This window comes from Equus przewalskii, chromosome 4 (genome assembly GCF_037783145.1).
Source record: "Equus przewalskii isolate Varuska chromosome 4, EquPr2, whole genome shotgun sequence".
NCBI classification, from domain to species: Eukaryota; Metazoa; Chordata; class Mammalia; order Perissodactyla; family Equidae; genus Equus; species Equus przewalskii.
In genome coordinates, this window is record NC_091834.1 from 24,986,654 (window position 1) to 25,005,046 (window position 18,393).

The 18,393-nt window shown below is 37.7% G+C and overlaps 1 protein-coding gene across 5 annotated transcripts in view; it reads left to right on the top strand.

Moving 5' to 3' along the window:
• LANCL2 (LanC like glutathione S-transferase 2) overlaps positions 1–18,393 on the top strand; it is a 98,054-nt gene that overhangs the window by 46,610 nt on the left and 33,051 nt on the right. For all 5 annotated transcript variants that reach the window (XM_070617277.1, XM_070617279.1, XM_070617280.1 and 2 more), the window contains one exon: positions 998–1,115. In XM_070617277.1, the coding sequence (XP_070473378.1) occupies positions 998–1,115 (118 nt within the window). The remainder of the gene's footprint in view (positions 1–997; positions 1,116–18,393) is intronic.

The following is an 18,393-nucleotide window of genomic DNA, read 5'->3' on the forward strand; positions in this document are numbered from 1 at the left end:
TTTGCTTTTAGTCTAGAATCCCAAATTTCAGTAAAATTTGCCCTGAAAGCCCTACCTGTACAGTAACATGAGAACATTTTCTCTATAATTCTACAGAGAGAATTTCATTATGATAATGAATCAGTTCACCACAAAGACATATCAGTCGTAAATTTGTCTGTGTCTAATAACAATTTCAAAATACACAAAAGCAAAAAAAAAAAACCCAATTAAAGAGATACATAATTTTACAATCATAGTCAGGATTTTAATACTGCTCAGCAATTGATATAGCAACTAGAGTTTTCAAAAATCAGCCAAGGCAGAAAAATCTGAACAATGCTATCAACTACATGTTTAAAAACATTGCAAAATTTCCCATGAGAAAGACCACCAGCAGTGAATAAGAACAACTGTTTCCTTAGCTCTTAGCAGCTTTGGGACTTAATATTTTTTAAAAATTTTTTTTACTTGTTAATCTGATAGACAAATCATGGTACTTGTACTTATCTGCATTTCACTAATTGCTAAGTGATTGAACATTTTTCCATATGCTTGTCATTTGATTTATTTCTTTTTATGAAGTACATTGATCATTTTAGGTCTATTTCTGTAGTGTTAGAGTCTTTTAAAAAATTTATAATGTCTTACATTGCAAATATTTCCCCCAGGTCATTAACTTGTAAACCATCTTTCTTATGTTCTTTAACTTATAGAAGTTAAAATGTTTGTATAGTCAAATGTATCTTTTTTTTCTTTTCTAGTTTTTTTCCTTGGTTTCTGCAACTTATTTTTTGTGATCCCACTTATGACTTATAGTTCATATAGGGCATTATCTCATTTAAAACATACTTTATAAAAGCCAAGGTAGACTCCAACCAATGAAACCTTGAAATCGGCCAGGTAATATAATTTCTGTCTGTTATGCTCTTATAACTTAAGCTGTTAGCTAAAATATTTATTACAATATTGTCCTAGTCTTGTGCAATTTAAATTTATGTCTCCTTTTGGTTCTCAGATCATTCATAATTTCACAAGGCGAATCCAGAGCAAAATCAAAGATCTTCTACAGCAAATGGAAGAAGGGCTGAAGACAGCTGATCCGCATGATTGCTCTGCTTATACTGGTTGGACAGGTGAGAATATGGGCATAACTAACTGGTATGTTTTATTTTTGGATTATGATATATAAGACTTGGCTTTGAAAGTTTTTTTTCGTTTATGATGGTAAAGTTTTGTGCCTTTTAAATGAAGCCTTCAACTGTCTTCATTGATGAGATGCTTTGGAATTTTATTTCTAAAGAAATTCTTCCTGCCTGAAGTTTGAACTTTAATATGTAGTATGTCATATTTTTATAACATTGTTTATTTGACTTAATATATGGCTGTCAATGAAGATGGGTAATAAGAACAGACTTGCCCTAGGGTCAGATTCTTTGTTTACTTTTGTTGCTTTGATCTTTGTGACAAGTTGTAGTTGTGTGCTTTCTCTGGTCTGTTACACAGAAACTGTTTAACCTATTGCTTGTACTCATTTAACTCATTTGTATGCATAAAGATGTCTATTTTGATTTTGATAACAAACAAGCAACCAGTAATACCCTTCCCATCAAAAGACTTAATTTCAAAATTAGCTTACCTTAACTAATGTTTACATTCTTATTATAATACCATGTATTCAGAACATTGTACTAGTTATTTGAATAATATAAAGGAAATAAAAGACAGACCTTGTTCCGAGGGATTAGAGTGCAGTATGATTATTGCTAATGACAGTTTGCATATAAATTTATAGCCTTTTCTTGCTAAATTTTTATAGTTCAATCAATGCACAGCATAGACACAAGTATACATGTTAGAGTCACCATAAACCGATACCTGGTTTTGCAGTGCACAACCAAACATGATGGCCCTGATCATTTTGTGTTTTTCTTTATATTAATTTCTATGGTGCTTTATTTTATTTGCCTATTATGAATATAATATTTTTCAAACTTTTAAACCCAGACAGACATGGAGCTAGTTCACGTACAGAGTCAAAGAAATTTATGCTAAATGTAAAATTAGGTAATTTTGGCTAACTTGATGTAAAATACAAAGAATAAGGATATTTTGAAAGGAAAAATAACGTAGTTATTAGTGGCACAGGTTTCCCCTAAAAAGTCTTTATTTACAGCATTTTTTCTTGTTGTTGAAAAAAGGTTTTTCACTTCATGATTGTTAGGTCCCAAGTTGGCTGTGCATCAGAATCATCCAGAGAGCTTTATAATAAACAAAGATTATCAGTCTCCACCCCAGAACAATTATATCAAGAACTCTGGGGAGGATTCCAAGAATCGGTATTTCTTAAAAACCCCCATTTTTTGTCATCTTTTGGAATCAGTGATAGAGCCATCATGGAGGTACTTGCTTTGAATGGTTTAAAATATCATTCAGGGTTTTGGGGTTCAGATTGTGTTATGGAATCTGCTTAGACCCATATGTCCCTATCTTTTCTCCTAAAACTGTATAATATATGAAGAAGAATGAATGAAGTACACACAACTTATCCCTTTAGGCAAATTGTGAGATAGAGAAAACACAAATAATGGTAGGTGAAAGACAAACAGCATCCACGAGTGTGGAAAGCCATGGTGGTGTAGCAGGTGAGGGAATCCAAAGGGTCCAGGGGTAGCAAACTCTATCCTGCCATTTCTGCCCTCCCAAATGAACAAATAATTATTCCGAGGAGTGAGCCACACCCTGAGGGGAAACTTTTGAGGGCATGTCTGAGTGCAAAGTGGGCAGGTAAAACTAGGAGAGACAAAACAAAAAGATATGGAGAATATACAGGCAACAGAGGTTATAGACTTAAAAAAAAAGCACTAGTCAAAAAGAGAGGGGATTAATTTACAAGGCAGAAGCTGCATCCCTGGTAGCACTGGCTGATGGTGTAGATAAGGAAGGAGGGAAATAGCAATGAAAGGAGCCCTTCTAAAACAAGAAAGAATATGAGAATCAAAAGAAATCTGGTTACCAAAAGTCACCATATATTGAATAAACTATTGATTGCTTAATAAGAAGAGGAAAACTGAGAGAGCTACCCTAACCATTTTCTTCTTCCGGAGAATCTTCCTATTAATAGTTGATCTAGAAAAATTCATCCAATTAAAATTTAAAAAAAAATTTAGCAATTGTATACATAATGTTAGGGGAAAAAATGAAAAATCAAAATTTTTTGTTAGAAGAAAAACACACCAGGAAAATGCCACTACAATGTGGAGAGAAGTTGCAGTATTTTCAACATTAATTTGGTAACTTAATTAACCAATAAGTTCATGAAGCAGAAATAAAAGAACTCAGAGAAGAGGTGGCAAGACAATAAGATGATGTGAAATAAGAATTGACAGACATAAGAAAAGAAAGTGAAGGAAAAGACAAAATCATTTCAGAAAAGAAGACTAAATTACAAGGAATTGAAGAAAGAACTGGCAGCACAGAAAGCACAGCAAACCATAAAAAGGGAAAAAAGTAACAAAGATAAATTGAAAAGAGAACTCCAGTTTCCTGTCTGGCATGTAAAAAATTTAGAAGTCACCACTCCATCCTATAAAGCAAAAAACTGAACAAACTGAGAAATCAACAGCTCTTCTTAGATTCATCAGAGAAGTGAGGTCACAGGGCAAACAGCTACACCCAATATTGGGAGATAAGACTGGCAGATTCAGAGAAATCACAATTTACCAGAGCAGAGACCCACAAGAGAAACCTCCGTGGGAACCAGTGTGGGGATAAGAAACCTAAACCGTAATTGATGAGTTGCAAGAGGCTCAGTGTGGACAAATCTGAGAGTTAAAAAAAACTCTAGGGGACCCTAAATAGTTGAAGCAATTTTGAGAAAGAATAAAGCTGGAAGCATCATGCTCTCAGATTTCAAACTATGTTACACAGCTTTAGTAATGAAAACACTATGGTATTGACATAAAAACAGACACATAGGTCAGTGGAACAGAATAGAGAGCACAGAAATAAACCCATGCATATATGGTCAATTAATTTATGACCAAGGAGCCAAGACTATATAATGGGGAGGGGACAATCTCTTCAATAAATGTTGCTGGGTAAACTGGAGAGCCACATGCAAAAGAATGAAACTAGACCACTATCTTACACCATACACAAAAATTAACTGAAAAGAGATAGAAGACTCAAACATAAGACCTGAAACCATAAAACTCCTGGAACATGGGTAGTGAGCTCCTTGACAGTAAGTTCCTTGATGAATTTTTGACTCTGACATCAAAAGCAAAGGCAAAAATAAGCAAGTGGGACTACATCAAACTAAAAAGCTTCTGCACAGCAAAGGAAACCATCAACAAAATGAAAAGCTAACCTAGTGAATGGGAGAAAATATTTGCAAATCATATATCTGATAAGAAGTTAATATCCAGAATGTACAAAGAACTCATATAACTCAATAGCAAAAAAAAAAATCTGGATTAAATAATGGGCAGAGGAACTGAATATACATTTTTCCAGAGAAGATATACAGATGGGCAACAGACACATGAAAAAGTGCTCAACATTATTAATCATCAGGGAAATGCAAATCAAAAACACAATGAGGGGCCGGCCCCGTGGCCAAGTGGTTAAGTTCACGTCCTCCGCTGCGGCAGCCCAGGGTTTCGCTGGTTCAGATCCTGGGTGTGGACATGGCATCACTCATCAAGCCACGTTGAGGAGGCATCCTGCATACCACAACTAGAAGGACCCACAACTAAAATATACAATTATATACTGGGGGGGATTTGGGGAGAAAAAGCAGAAAAAAAATCCCACAATGAGATGTCACCTCAAACCTGTCAGAATGGCTATCATCAAAAAGACAAGAAATAATAAGTGTTGGTGAGGATGTGGAGAAAAGGGAAGACTTGTGCACTGTTGGTGCAAATGTAAATTGGTATAGCCACTTGGAAAACGGTATAGAAGTTCCTCAAAAAAATTAAAAATGGAACTACCATATGATCTAGCAACTCCATTTCTGGATATTTATCCAAAGAAAATGAAAACACTAACAAAAAGATGTATGCACCCCCATGTTCATTGCAGCATTATTTACAATAGCTCAGATATGGAAACAACGTAAGTGTCCACTGCTGGATAGATGGATAAAGAAAATGTGATAGTTATACATATACAATGGAATATTACTCAGCCATAAAAAAGACTGAAATCTTGCCATTTGTGACAACATGGAAGTACCTCAAGAGCATTATGCTAAGTGAAATAAGTCAGACAGAGAAAGACACATATCTTAAGATCTCACTTCCATGGGGAATCTAAAAGAAAAAAAACCAAAAACACCTCATACATACAGAAAACAGACTGGTGGTTTCTGGAAGCAAGGAGGTAGGGGGATGAGAGAAATAGGTGAAGGGGGTCAAAAGGTCCAATCTTTCAGTTATAAAATAAATAAGTCATGGGGATGTAATGTACAACATGATGACTATGGTTAATAATACTACGTTGCATGTTTGAAAGTTTCTGAGAGAGTAAATTTTAAAAGTTCTCATCACAAGAAAAAAATTTTTAGTAATTATGTAAGGTGATGGTAATCATTATTTTGGTGCTCATTTTGCATTATATACAGATATTGAATCATTATGTTGTACACCTGAAACTAGTATACTGTTACATGTCAATTATACTTCAATTAAAATAAAATAAAAATAACTGTTATTCTTACAATTACTACTATTTTGAAAAGTAGGACGGTTGTTTTACCCATGTTAGAATCTACAATGTCTAGCACAGTAACTGGAAAAAAAAATAGATATTAAACTTTTTTGTTAAAATTTAACTATAGTTATTTCTCATTTAAGATAGTTACTGAAATAAATTGTTCATGGTAAAAAAAAAAAAACCTCCAGGGGGACCCAGTCACAGGGAGGCTTGCACAGTATTAAGAGGTTTAACTCCAAGAGTTCTCGCATGTCTTTACTGTGAGTACTGGAGTAAAATCCCCTCATGCTTCTGGCAAGTGAGGGGAAAAGCAATTATTTTGAAATTTTCCAGAGCATTCTGTTCTTTTTAACATTGTTGGGCCTCAGGAGGAACTATTTTACCAGAGCCTAACTTACTGGAGTTTTATCAGAGCCTAACCTACCTGAGGGTAGGGAAATACCTAACTCCAACCTCCTCTAGCCTTCTATGTGGGAAAAGGGAAAAGCTCAACTCTAGCTCCCTTTAGCCTTTCCACATGGGAGAAAGGAATACTCATTTCCACATGGGAGAAAGGAAATTCCTCTCTAGCCATCCTATGCAACCTAAGAGGGGAAAAATACTTGAGAAACATTGGTGAAGTTCATGGTCCAAGGGCACAGGCTCAAGAAAAGACTGAGACCTAATCATAGAACCATAGTATGCTTCCACTCCCTGACTCCTTACCACTATGTTCTTAAAGGACTTTTTACTGAAGATTCTTTTCTTAGTATATCATGTCCAGCTTTCAATAAAAAATTACAAGGCATAACTAAAAGGCAAAAAAACTAAAAGGCAATTTGAAGATACTAAACAAACTTAGAACCAGAATCAGGTATGGCAGGAATGTTGGAGTTACCTAACTAGGAATTTGAAAATACTATGATAATATGATAAGAACTTTAATGAAAGTAGTAGGCAACATGCAAGAACACATGGATAATATACATAAAGAGGTGGAAATTCTAAGAAAGAATCGAACAGAAATGCTAGGAATCAAATATACTGTCACAGAAATGAAGAATTCCTTTGATGGGCTTATTACTTGACTAGACAGAGCTAAGGAAAGAATCACTGAGCTTGAGAATATGACAATAGAAACTTCTAAAACTGAAAAGCAAATTGAAAAAAGAACCCTGAAAAAGAAGAACAGAATATTCAAGAAGTGTGGAGCAATGACAAAAGGTGTAACATACATAAAATGGGAATACCAGAGGAGAAAAAACAGAGGAAGGGGCAGGAACAATATTTGTAGCAGTAATGACTGAGAATTTCCCCAAACTAATATCATACACCAAACTACAGATCCAGGAAATTAAAAATATCAAAGAGGATAAATGCTAAAAAACCCCAGAAAGCTGCACCTAGGCATATCATATTCAAACTTCATAAAACCAAACATAAAGAGAAAATCTTGAAAGAGACAGAGGGAAAAAACCACTCTACTGGAGCCAGCCCTGTGGCTGAATGGTTAAAGTTCCATGTGCTCCACTTTGGTTTTGCAGGTTCAGATCCTGGGTGCAAACATAATCCACTTGTCAGCCATTCTGTGGGGGCATCCCACACACAAAAAATAGAGGAAAATTGGCACAGATGTTAGCTCAGGGCAAATCTTTCTCACCAGAAATAAATAAATAAATAAACAAAAACCCCTACTTAGAGAGGAACAAAGATCAGAATTACATCAGACTTCTCTTTAGCAACTGTGCAAGTAAGACGAAAGTGGAATGAAGTAAAATATTGAGAGAGAAAAAAACTACCAACCTAGAATTCTGTACCCTGCAAAATTATCCTTAAAAAGGAGAGGGCCAGCCCCAGTGGCCTAGTTTTTAAGATTGGACACTCAGCAAAAAAAAAAAGAGAAAGAGAAATAAAAACTTTCTCAGACAACAAAAATCAAGGGAATCTGTTGCCTGTACTTGCAAGAAATGTTAAAAGAAGTTCTTTTGAGAAGGAAAATGATACAAGTTAGACATTTAGATCTACATAAAGAAAGGAAGAACATTGGAGAATAAATAAGTGAAGGTAAAATAAGAACTTATTTTTCTTATTCTTAATTGACCTAACAGATCAGAATATATGTTCCAAATAATAGCAGTGTATTTGGTTATGTATACTTATATACATATGGTTTATATGTATGCTTATATGTGTACATTATGTAAGTATAATAAATGACAGCAAGGTATAAGGGATGAGAGAGAGGAATTAGGAATATTTTGTTATTATAAGATACTTGATCTACCCATGAATTGGTACAGTGTTATTTGAAAGTGGACTTGGATTAAATAGGAAAAACCACATCATCATATCAGTAGATACAGCAAAAGCGTTTGAGAAAATCCAATTGTTTGTAATAAAAACTCTCAGCAAATAGCAATAGAGGGGAACTTCCGCAACTTGATAAAGAATATCCACAAAAAGCCTACAGCTAATATCATATTTAATGGTAAGACACTTGAAGCTTTCTTGCTAAGATCAGCAACAAGGCAAGGATATTCCTTCTTACTACTGTTTTCAACATTGTACTGGAAATCCTAGCTAATGCAGTAAGACGAGAAAAGGAAATAAAAGGAATACAGATTGAAAAGGAAGAACTAAAACTCTCTTCGCAGATGACATGATCATCTATGTAGAAAATCAGAAAGAATCAACAAAAGAAACCCTCCTGAAACTAATAAGCTGTTATAGCAAGATTACAGAATATAACGTTAATGTACAAAAGTCAATCACTTTCCTATATATCAGCAATGACTAAGTGGAATTTAAAGTTAAAAACCTTATCATTTACATTAGCACCCCTCAGAAATGAAATACTTACATGTAAATCTAACAAATTGTGAAGAGAATCTATGTGAGTTAATCTATAAAACTTTGAATGGGACATATCAGGAGAGAACTAAATAAATAGATATTCCATGTTCATGGATAGGAAGACTCAATATTGTCAAGGTGTCAGTTCTTCCCAACTTGATCTATAGATTCAGTGCAATGCCAGTTAAAATTCTAAGAAGTCATTTTATGGATACGGACAACCTAATTCTAAAGTTTATGTGGAGAGGAAAAAGAGCCAGACTAGCCAACTCAATATTGAAGGAAAAGAGCAAAGTTGGAGGACTGACACTACCTGACAAAGACTTACTATAAAGCTTATAATAATCATTTTAACAAATGTTGCTGGAACAACTGGGCATCTGCATGCAAAAAATATAAATAAATCTAGACACCTTTCAAAAGACTTAACTCAAAATGGATCATAGACCTAAATGTAAAACACAAAATAAAATTCATAGAAAATAACATAGGAGAAAACCTATGTGGCCTTGAGTATTGCAATGACATTTACACACAACACCAAAGGCATGATCCATAAAAGAAATAAATGATAATCCAGGTTTTGTTAAAATTAAAAACTCTGTGAAAGACAATATCAAGAGAATAAGAAGACAAGCCACAGACTAGGAGAAAATCATTGCAAAAGACATATCTGATAAAGGGCTTTTATACAACATATAGAAAGAACTCTTAAAATTCAAAAATGGGAAAATGAACAACCCTATTACAAAGTGAGCTAAATGCATGTACAGATACTTCACTAAAGAAGATATACAGATGGCAAGTAAACCTATGAAAAGATATTCAACATCATATGTCATTAAGAAACTGCCAAAATCCAAAACACTGACAACAGCAAATGCTGGTGAGGATGTGGAGTAACCAGAACGCTCATTCATTGTTGATGAAAATGCAAAATGATACAGCCACTTTGGAAGACAGTTGGCAGCTTTTTACAAAACTAAACATACTCTTATCATATGTTCCAGCAGTCATGGTCATTGGTATTTACCCAAATGAATTGAAAACTTATGCCCACACAAAAACCTGCACACAATTGTTTATAGCAGCCTTTATTTATAGTTGCCAAAAGTTGAAGTAACCAAGATGTCCTTCAGTAGGAGAAAGGATAAATAAATTATACATCCAAACAAGGAATATTATTCAGCAATAAAAGGAAATGTGCCATTAAAAGACATAGAGGAAACTTAAATGTATATTTCTAAGTGAAAGAAGACAATCTGGCTATATACTGTATGATTTCAATTATATGACAGTCTGGAAAAGGAAAAACTATGGAGATAGTAGAAATATTAGTGGTTTCAAACAGTTAGGAGTGAAGGACAGATGAATAGGTGTAGCAGAGAGAATTTTTAAGCCAATGGAAACTATTCTATATGATACTTCACCAGTGGATACATGTCATCATATTTGTCAAAATCCATAGAATGTATAACACTAAGAGTGAACTATAATATAAACTATGGGCTTTGGATGAAAATGATGTGTCAAGGTAGGTTCACCAATTGTAATAAGTGTATCACGGTGGTGTGGGATGTCAATAGTGGGGGAGGTTTTGCATATGTAGGGATAGGAGGTATATGGGAACTCTGTACTTTCTGCTGTTTTTCTATGAACCCAAAATGGCTTTAGAATATAGAGTTCATTAATTTAAAAAGATAACATAATTGAAGGGAAGATGATAGATATAGGAGAGAGGGAAAGGCAAATCCAATATGTGAATAGAGTGTCCAAAAAAGGAAAACAGAACAATTGAACAGAACAGATGTTTACTACTATAATTCAATAAATGTACCTGGATATACATTTTGAAAGAACCTACTGTGTACCTGGGAAAATTAATCTAGTAAGAGTAATAGCTAGACAGATATTCTGAAGATGGTTTTAAGGATCCTAATTAAAGAAGAGGAATCTTTTGTACAACCAGGTAAAAACTACAGTGACCAACCATCATAGTTTTCCAGAAGTGTCCTGGTTTAGTACTGAAAATCTCACATCCTAGACAAACCAAGATTGTCTGGTTGGTGATCACTCTAGCAAAAGATCAAGTCATTTATAACAGGGAGAAAAATCACATTGGTGTCAAACCTCTCAGTAGCTGCATTTAAAAGTTGACCAGTACACTACAAAATATTGAAGGAAAGAATTTATGAAGAAAAGATTTTAAATCCACCTAAGTTTTTGTCCTTCAGGCATACAAGATATAACAAAAGATAAAACAAGAACCTAGGAAATATTGTTCTCAAGGGCATTCCTGGGGACTCTACTAGTGCAGGAGTTGACAGATGATGGCCCATGAGCCATAGCTGGGACACAGCCTGTTTTTCAACAGGCCATGAGATAAGAATGGTTTTTATATTTTTTAGAATTTTGAAATAAACAAACAGAAGAATATGTAACAGAGACTGAATGTGGCCCTCAAAGCCTAATATAAAATTTACTGTCTGGCCATTTACAGAAAAAACTTTGCCACCTCCAGTACTAGAGGACTAGCCAAGATATGATTGAGAAAATGTGGCCATAAGCTTATAGTGACATTGATTATATTTAATTATGGAATTAAGATTTAAAGAAAAGTGTGCAAATAGGAGAAGAAAGGACAAAAACATAATAAATGAAATGGGGAAACCATTGAAACAGGAAATTCTAGAAATCACATGACTGCTTTTCACTCTATATAAATTTATTTCACAATATAAATGAAATGGATAATTCTCCTCAAGTATATAATCTACCAAGTCTGACCCTAGAAGAGAGAGAATGTTGAAATAGAGAAGTTTTGTTTTTATTTGAGTTCATAATCGTTTACATCATTCTGAAATTTCAGTTGTCCATTATTTCTTGTCTGTCACCACATAGGTGCTCCTGTTCACCCCCTATGCCCACCCCCCCCCCACCCCCCTTCCCCTGGTAACCACTGAAGTGTTTTCTTTGTCCATGTACTTGTTTATGTTCCACATATGAGTGAAATCATCTGATGTTTGTCTTTCTCAGTCTGACATATTTTGCTAAGCATAATTCCCTCCAGGGCTTTCCATGTTGTTGCAAATGGGACAAATTTGTCTTTTCTCTGGCTGAGTAGTATTCCATTGCATATATATATATATATATATATATATATACCACATCTTCTTTATCCAATCATCAGTTGATGGGCACTCAGATAGTTTCCATGTCTTGGCTATGGTGAATAGTGCTGCCATGAACATAGGGGTACCTGTGTTACTTTGATTGTTGATTTCAAGTAGTTTGCGTAGATACCCAGTAGTGGGATAGCTGGGTCATATGATATTCTATTTTTAGTTTTTTGAGGAATCTTCATACTATTTTCCGTAGTGGCTGAACGAGTTTGCATTCCTACCAGCAGTGTATAAGGGTTCCCGTCTCTCCACACCCTCTCCAACATTTGTTATTTTTAGTCTTAGTGATTATAGCCATTTTAACAGGCAGAAGGTGGTATCTTAGTGTACTTTTGATTTGCAATTTCCTGATATTAGTGATGTTGAACATCTTTTCATGTGTTTATTGGCCATCTGTATATCTTCTTTGGAAAAATGTCTATTCATATCTCCTGCCTGTTTTTGATCAGGCTTTCTGTTTTTTTGTTCAGTCATGTGAGTTCCTTATAAATAGACAAGTTTATAAATAAAAACTTGAGAATGTTGTCAAAGGTCTACCCAAAAAATTTCACTGGAAAATTCTACCAAACTTTCTTTTGCTTGAGGAAGAATGTCCCTGAGCTAACTTTTGTGCCAGTCTTCCCCCATTTTGTATGTGGGACACTGCTGCAGCATGGCTTGATGAGTGGTGCATGTGTCTGTGCCTGGGATCTGAGACCATGAACCCCAGGCCATCAAAATGGAGAGTATGAACTTAACCACTATGCCACTGGGCTGGCCCTACCAAACTTTTAAAGAACAGGAAATCCCAAGGAGAGTGACAGCAGCCAAAGGTGGAAAAGGAGTTTTCTGTCTTACCCCAAAGACCACTGATTTTGACAATCACACACAGATGAAAATACCTTTGTGGGAACCAGGAGTCCAGCAGAGAAGTTCCAGCACACCATTGGAGCAAAAAAATTTGAGACTGGACTTACCCTGAAGAGAGTAAGATCAGTGTCACCTTGCCTCTGTCACCCCACTCCCAAGGTGGCACAGCTCAGTGCCAAACTTCCTCAGCCTGAAGTTTCTCCCATGGGTGAAAGTGAGAGCATATGAGTGAGTGCCTGATTCCCTACTTATGCAGGGCACTGCCAAAGATACCCACTTCTTTTTTGCCCTTTCCGGAATGCTGCGGTGATCTGTATAACTGAGGGGCAAGGAGAGGCTGGGAAGATAGCCAGGGCTCAGAACTCATCAAAGGGATACAGATCCTATTAACCACTTCACAGACTCCATCAGGAAGCTGCCTATGAGAGTGCTGGGGACACCTCACCTGTGAATTCCCCCAGCTGGTCCATGGACACCTCTGACATTCCGTGCTCCTCACTCTCACGCCACCCCACCCCATGATTGGCTCCATCTGTGTACCTCTGAGGGCAGTGAGTGCAAGCCTTTGCAGACAGTGAGCATGGGCAGAATTTCAGCTCAACCTTGCAAAATTTGGAGAAAGCACACAAACTTGAGCATTCAGCACTGCCCTAGGGAAAGCAAACAAGAGGCTGTTAGCACTCATCCTGGCTTCATGGAATCAGGTGAAGGCATACCATCTTAAGAATTACCCCCTAAGAGGGAACAGGAAATGTGGAGCAGATGTATTCCTAGAGAATGTTTGAGAAAGCTTCAGAATCCGTAGTAGGGCTGACAGAAGGTGTTTCTTTCCCAAGGCAATTGGTAAAGACTGGAGGAGGTGAGTGCTTCTTCAAAACACAAGTCTTCAAGGAACATGGAAAATAAAGCAAACATAACACTACCAAAGGAACAAAATAATTTTCCAGTAACCACCTCCAAAGAAATGGACGTCTATGATTTGCCTGATCAAGAATTCAAATTAGTTGTTTTGAAGAAGCTCAGTGAGCTACAGGAAAACACAGAAAGACATTTCAGTGAAATCAGAAAAATGATACATAAACAAAATGAGAAGTTTAATGGGGAGATACTAATAATAAAAAGAAAAACAAGAATTCTGGAGCTAAAAATACAATGAATGAAGTGAAAAATACAATAGAGAGCATCAATATCAGAGTAAATCAAGCAGAAAAAAGAACCTGTGAACTTGAAGACAGGTCATTTGAAATTATCCAGTCAGAGGAGGAAAAAAGAAAAAAAGAATGAAAAAAAGAGTCAAGAAAGCCTATATAAATTATAGGATATCATCAAGCAAAACAGTTGACGATTACAGGAGTCCCAGAAGGAAGAAGAGGTAGAACACTTGTTTTACAAATCTGGAGAGAGATATAAACATCAAAGTTCATGAAGCCCGTAATTCCTCATAAAGATTCAACCCAAAGAGGACTTCATCAACACACATTATAATAAAACTGTAAAATCAAAGACAGAATTTTGAAGGTAGCAAGAGACAAAAAACTCCTAACATACAAGGGAGCCCTCATAAAGCTATCAGTGGATTTCTCAGCAGAAACTTACAGGTCAGGAGAGAGTGGGTTGATATGTTGAGAGTACTTAAAGAGAAAAGAGCCAACCCCAAATACTATACCTGGCAAAGCTGTCCTCCAGAAATAAAGGAGAGAGAAAGACTTCCACATGCAAACAAATCCAAGGGAGTTCACCACCAGTAGACCTGCCTTACAAGAAATGCTGAAATGAGTTCTTCAAGCTGAAATGCAAGGATGCTAGTTAGTAATGTGGAAACATAAAGCACTATTATAGGCAAGTGTGTAGTAAAATTAAGATTTTATTTTAAGTAAAATAATGTAATATTGTTATGTGTAAATCATTTAACTCTACTACAAAGGTTAAAGGACAGAAGCATTAAAAATAACTTTGCCTACAATAATCTTTTAATGGATACACAATGTAAAATATGTAAATTGTGACATCAGAAACATAAAATGTTGGGAGTTAAAGGCTAGAGTTTTTGTGTGAGATTTAAGTTAACTTGGTATCAACTTAAAATAGAGTGTTATAACTATCAGATATTTTATGTAAGCCTCATGGTATCCACAAAGCAAAAACCTATAGTAGATACACAAACATTAAAAAAAAAGAATCAAAGCATACCAACATGGAAAAATCATCAAATCACAAGGACAGCAAGAGAGGAAGAAAGGAACTAGAAAACAACCATAAAATTAATCACATGACATCAGCAAGTCCTTCCTTATCTGTAATTACTTTAAATGTAAATAGATTAAATTCTCAGATCAAGAAGACATAGATAAAAAATTTAATGGATGGATAAAAAAGAACTAAGACCTAACTATATGCTGCCTACAAGAGACTCATGTCAGCTTTATAGACATAGGCTGAAAGTTGAAGTGGTAGAAAAAGATATTCCATACAAATAAAAAACACACTAGAACAAGGGTAGGTATACTTATGCCAGAATAAATAGACTTTAACTTTGAAAACTTTAACAAGAGACAAAGAAGGTCATTATATAATGGTAAAGGAGTCAATTCATCAAGAGGATGTAACAATTATATATGCACCAAATATCAGATCACCTAAATATATTGAGCAAATACTAACAGATCTATAGGGAAAAAATAGACAATACTACAATAATAATAGGGGATTTCAATATTTCTCTCTCAGCAATGGATAGATCATTGGACTTGAACTATACTTTTAGACCAAATGGACCTAACAGAACATTCCATCCAACAGTAGCAGAATACACGTTCTTCTCAGATGCACACAGAACATTCTCCAGGATAGATGATATGTTAGGGCTCAAGAAAAGTCTCAACAAATTCAAGAAGATAGACGTTATATCAAGTGTCTTTTCCTACCACAATAGTATGAAACTAGAAATCAGTAATAGTAGAAAAACTGGAAAACTCACAAATATGTGGAGTAGACAGAAAGGTTTAGAACAACCAGTGGATCAAAGAAGAAATCAAAAGGGAAATCAAAAAGTATCTTGAGAGGAGGAGATCCAAGATGGCGCCGTGAGTAGTCCTCTTTGTCTCTCCCCCTTCAAGTCTACAATTATTTGGACACTTATCGCTTGACAAAGGATATCCAGACAGCATCTCAGGACGTCTGAGAGACCCACGCGACTATACATCGGAAGGCGGACGGACTTTCCTCCGGGAGAATGTGGAAATAGGTGAAAACTCTCCAACCCCGACGAGCAGCCTAGTACCCGCAAGCGGCTTTCTTCCAACGGACGCCCCCAGAGGATCTACACACATCTAGGGCAGGAGCGAGCACACAACAGAGGAGCGACGGTGGAAACAGGTGACCAGAACCCTACCTAAACCCCCCGCAATTACTCCTAAACGCAGAGGGAAACTTTGGAGTTGCACACCTGAGCCCGCGGGGAGAGTCTCTCCCTGCCATTGGCGGGGAGACCCCGCCTGGTGTTCGCGGCACCTGGAGGGTCCCAGAGAGAGTCGCTGAGGGTACGGAGGTCTCCCAGCTGCCGTTGCCCGCCCCGTGGGACTAGGGATTGCCGGAGATCTCGGAGAGGACCGGGGCTGGGGGAACTTTCAAAGGCCGGTTCTGCGACCCGGAGGGGAAGCGCGGGAGTTCCGCCCGGGCAGCAGACAAAACTCTCTGTCTGCCATTAGCGGAGGGGCCACGCCGAGCATTCACGGCTCCGGGAGAGGCCCGGAGAGAATCCCAGAGGGCGGGGCGACCCCCAGCTGCCATTGCCCGCCCCGTGGGACTAGGGATTGCCGGAGATCTCGGAGAGGACCGGGGCTGGGGGAAGTTTCAAAGGCCGGCTCTGCGACCCGGACGGGAAGCGCCGGAGTTCCGCCCGGGCAGCAGACAAAACTCTCTGTCTGCCATTAGCAGAGGGGCCACGCCGAGCAATCACGGCTCCAGGAGAGGCCTGGAGAGAATCCCAGAGGGCGGGGTGACCCCCAGCTGCCGTTGCCCGCCCCGTGGGACTAGGGATAGCCGGAGATCTTGGAGAGGATTGGGGCTGGGGGGAGTTCCAGAGACCCAGCTTCATAGCCTAGGGGGAAACCCTACAGGCTCACAGCAGCCTTAGGGAAAGCCTCTGCACAGCACCAGTAGAAGGCACCCAGCCACCAGCCACAAGGCTGGAAGACACCAGGGCAAAAGCAGCATAGCTAGGTGAACTAACCACAGACTGTAGAAGATGCCAATAGCTCTCCTGTGACCCATAGAGGACAAGTGAGATTTTGTGGGTGCCGACAGCAACGGAGCGACAAATATAAGTGATCCCACCCCTGGCCGCTGGAAAAGCCCATAACACCGTTGCAGACCCCAAGGAGAGAGCACATCTAGGTGGGCTGCAACAGTAGGCACCAGCAGCCTGAAGCCCCCCTGTGATGGCCCCCACAGCAGAGGAGGGAATCCAAAGGGCCACTGTGGCTACGAGGAGGGGCCCAGGCCCAGTTAGCAACTGCGGACAGGGTTCCTGGTTGGTGCAGTATAAACAGCTGCTCCCCCACCGCAGCAGCTGAAACAAGTGAAAGGAGCAACTAAACTCTATCTCCATGCGGAGGCACAAATCAACAACATCAAGCAATATGAAAAAATACATTAAATCTCCAGAACAGAAAGAAAGTAACAAATACACAGAAAACAATCCCAAAGAAAATGAGATATATAACCTAAATGATGATGACTTCAAAACAGCCATCATTAAAATTCTCAATGAGTTAAGAGAGAGTTCTGACCGTCAACTCAACGAGTTCAGGAGCTATGTCACAAAAGAGTTTGATACGATAAAGAAGAACCAAACAGAAATATTGGAAATGAAGAACACAATAGAGGAGATTAAGAAAAATCTAGATGCTCTGAACAGTAGGGCCGATAATATGGAGGAAAGAATTAGCAATTTGGAAGATGGCAATATAGAATTGCTGCAGGCAGAGGAGGAGAGAGAAGCAAGACTAAAAAGAAATGAAGAAACTCTCCGAGAATTATCAGATACAATTAGGAGATGCAACGTAAGGATTATAGGTATACCAGAGGGAGAAGAGAAGGAGAAAGGGGCAGAAAGCCTATTCAAAGAAATAATGGCTGAGAACTTCCCAAATCTGGTGAGGGAGATGGATCTTCAGGTGACAGAAGCCAATAGATCTCCAAACTTTATCAATGCAAGAAGACCAACTCCACGCCATATAGTAGTGAAGCTAGCAAAAGTCAACGACAAGGAGAAAATACTAAGGACAGCCAGGCAAAAGAAACTAACCTACAAAGGAACCCCCATCAGGCTATCAGCAGATTTCTCAGCAGAAACTTTACAGGCTAGAAGAGAGTGGAATGATATATTCAAAAATCTGAAGGACAAAAATCTACAGCCGAGAATTCTCTACCCAGCGAAAATATCCTTCAAATACGATGGAGAAATAAAAACTTTCGCAGATAGACAAAAATTAAGGGGGTTCATTGCCACAAAACCTCCTCTTCAGGAAATCCTCAGGAAAACCCTCACTCCTGAAAAATCCAAAAAAGGAAAGGGCCTACAAAACCAAGAGCAGAGGAGATAAGTAGAAGGACAACAACAGAGAGTAGCAGCTCTACATCAGAACAGATTAAACCATGGGACGAGAAACAAAGGAAACTGAAGAAAAGCGGAAAACAAGACACAAAATGGTAGTGGTAGGCTCCCACATCTCAATAATCACTCTAAATGTAAACGGATTGAACTCCCCAATCAAAAGACACAGAGTGGCAGGATGGATCAAAGAACAAGATCCAACAATATGCTGCC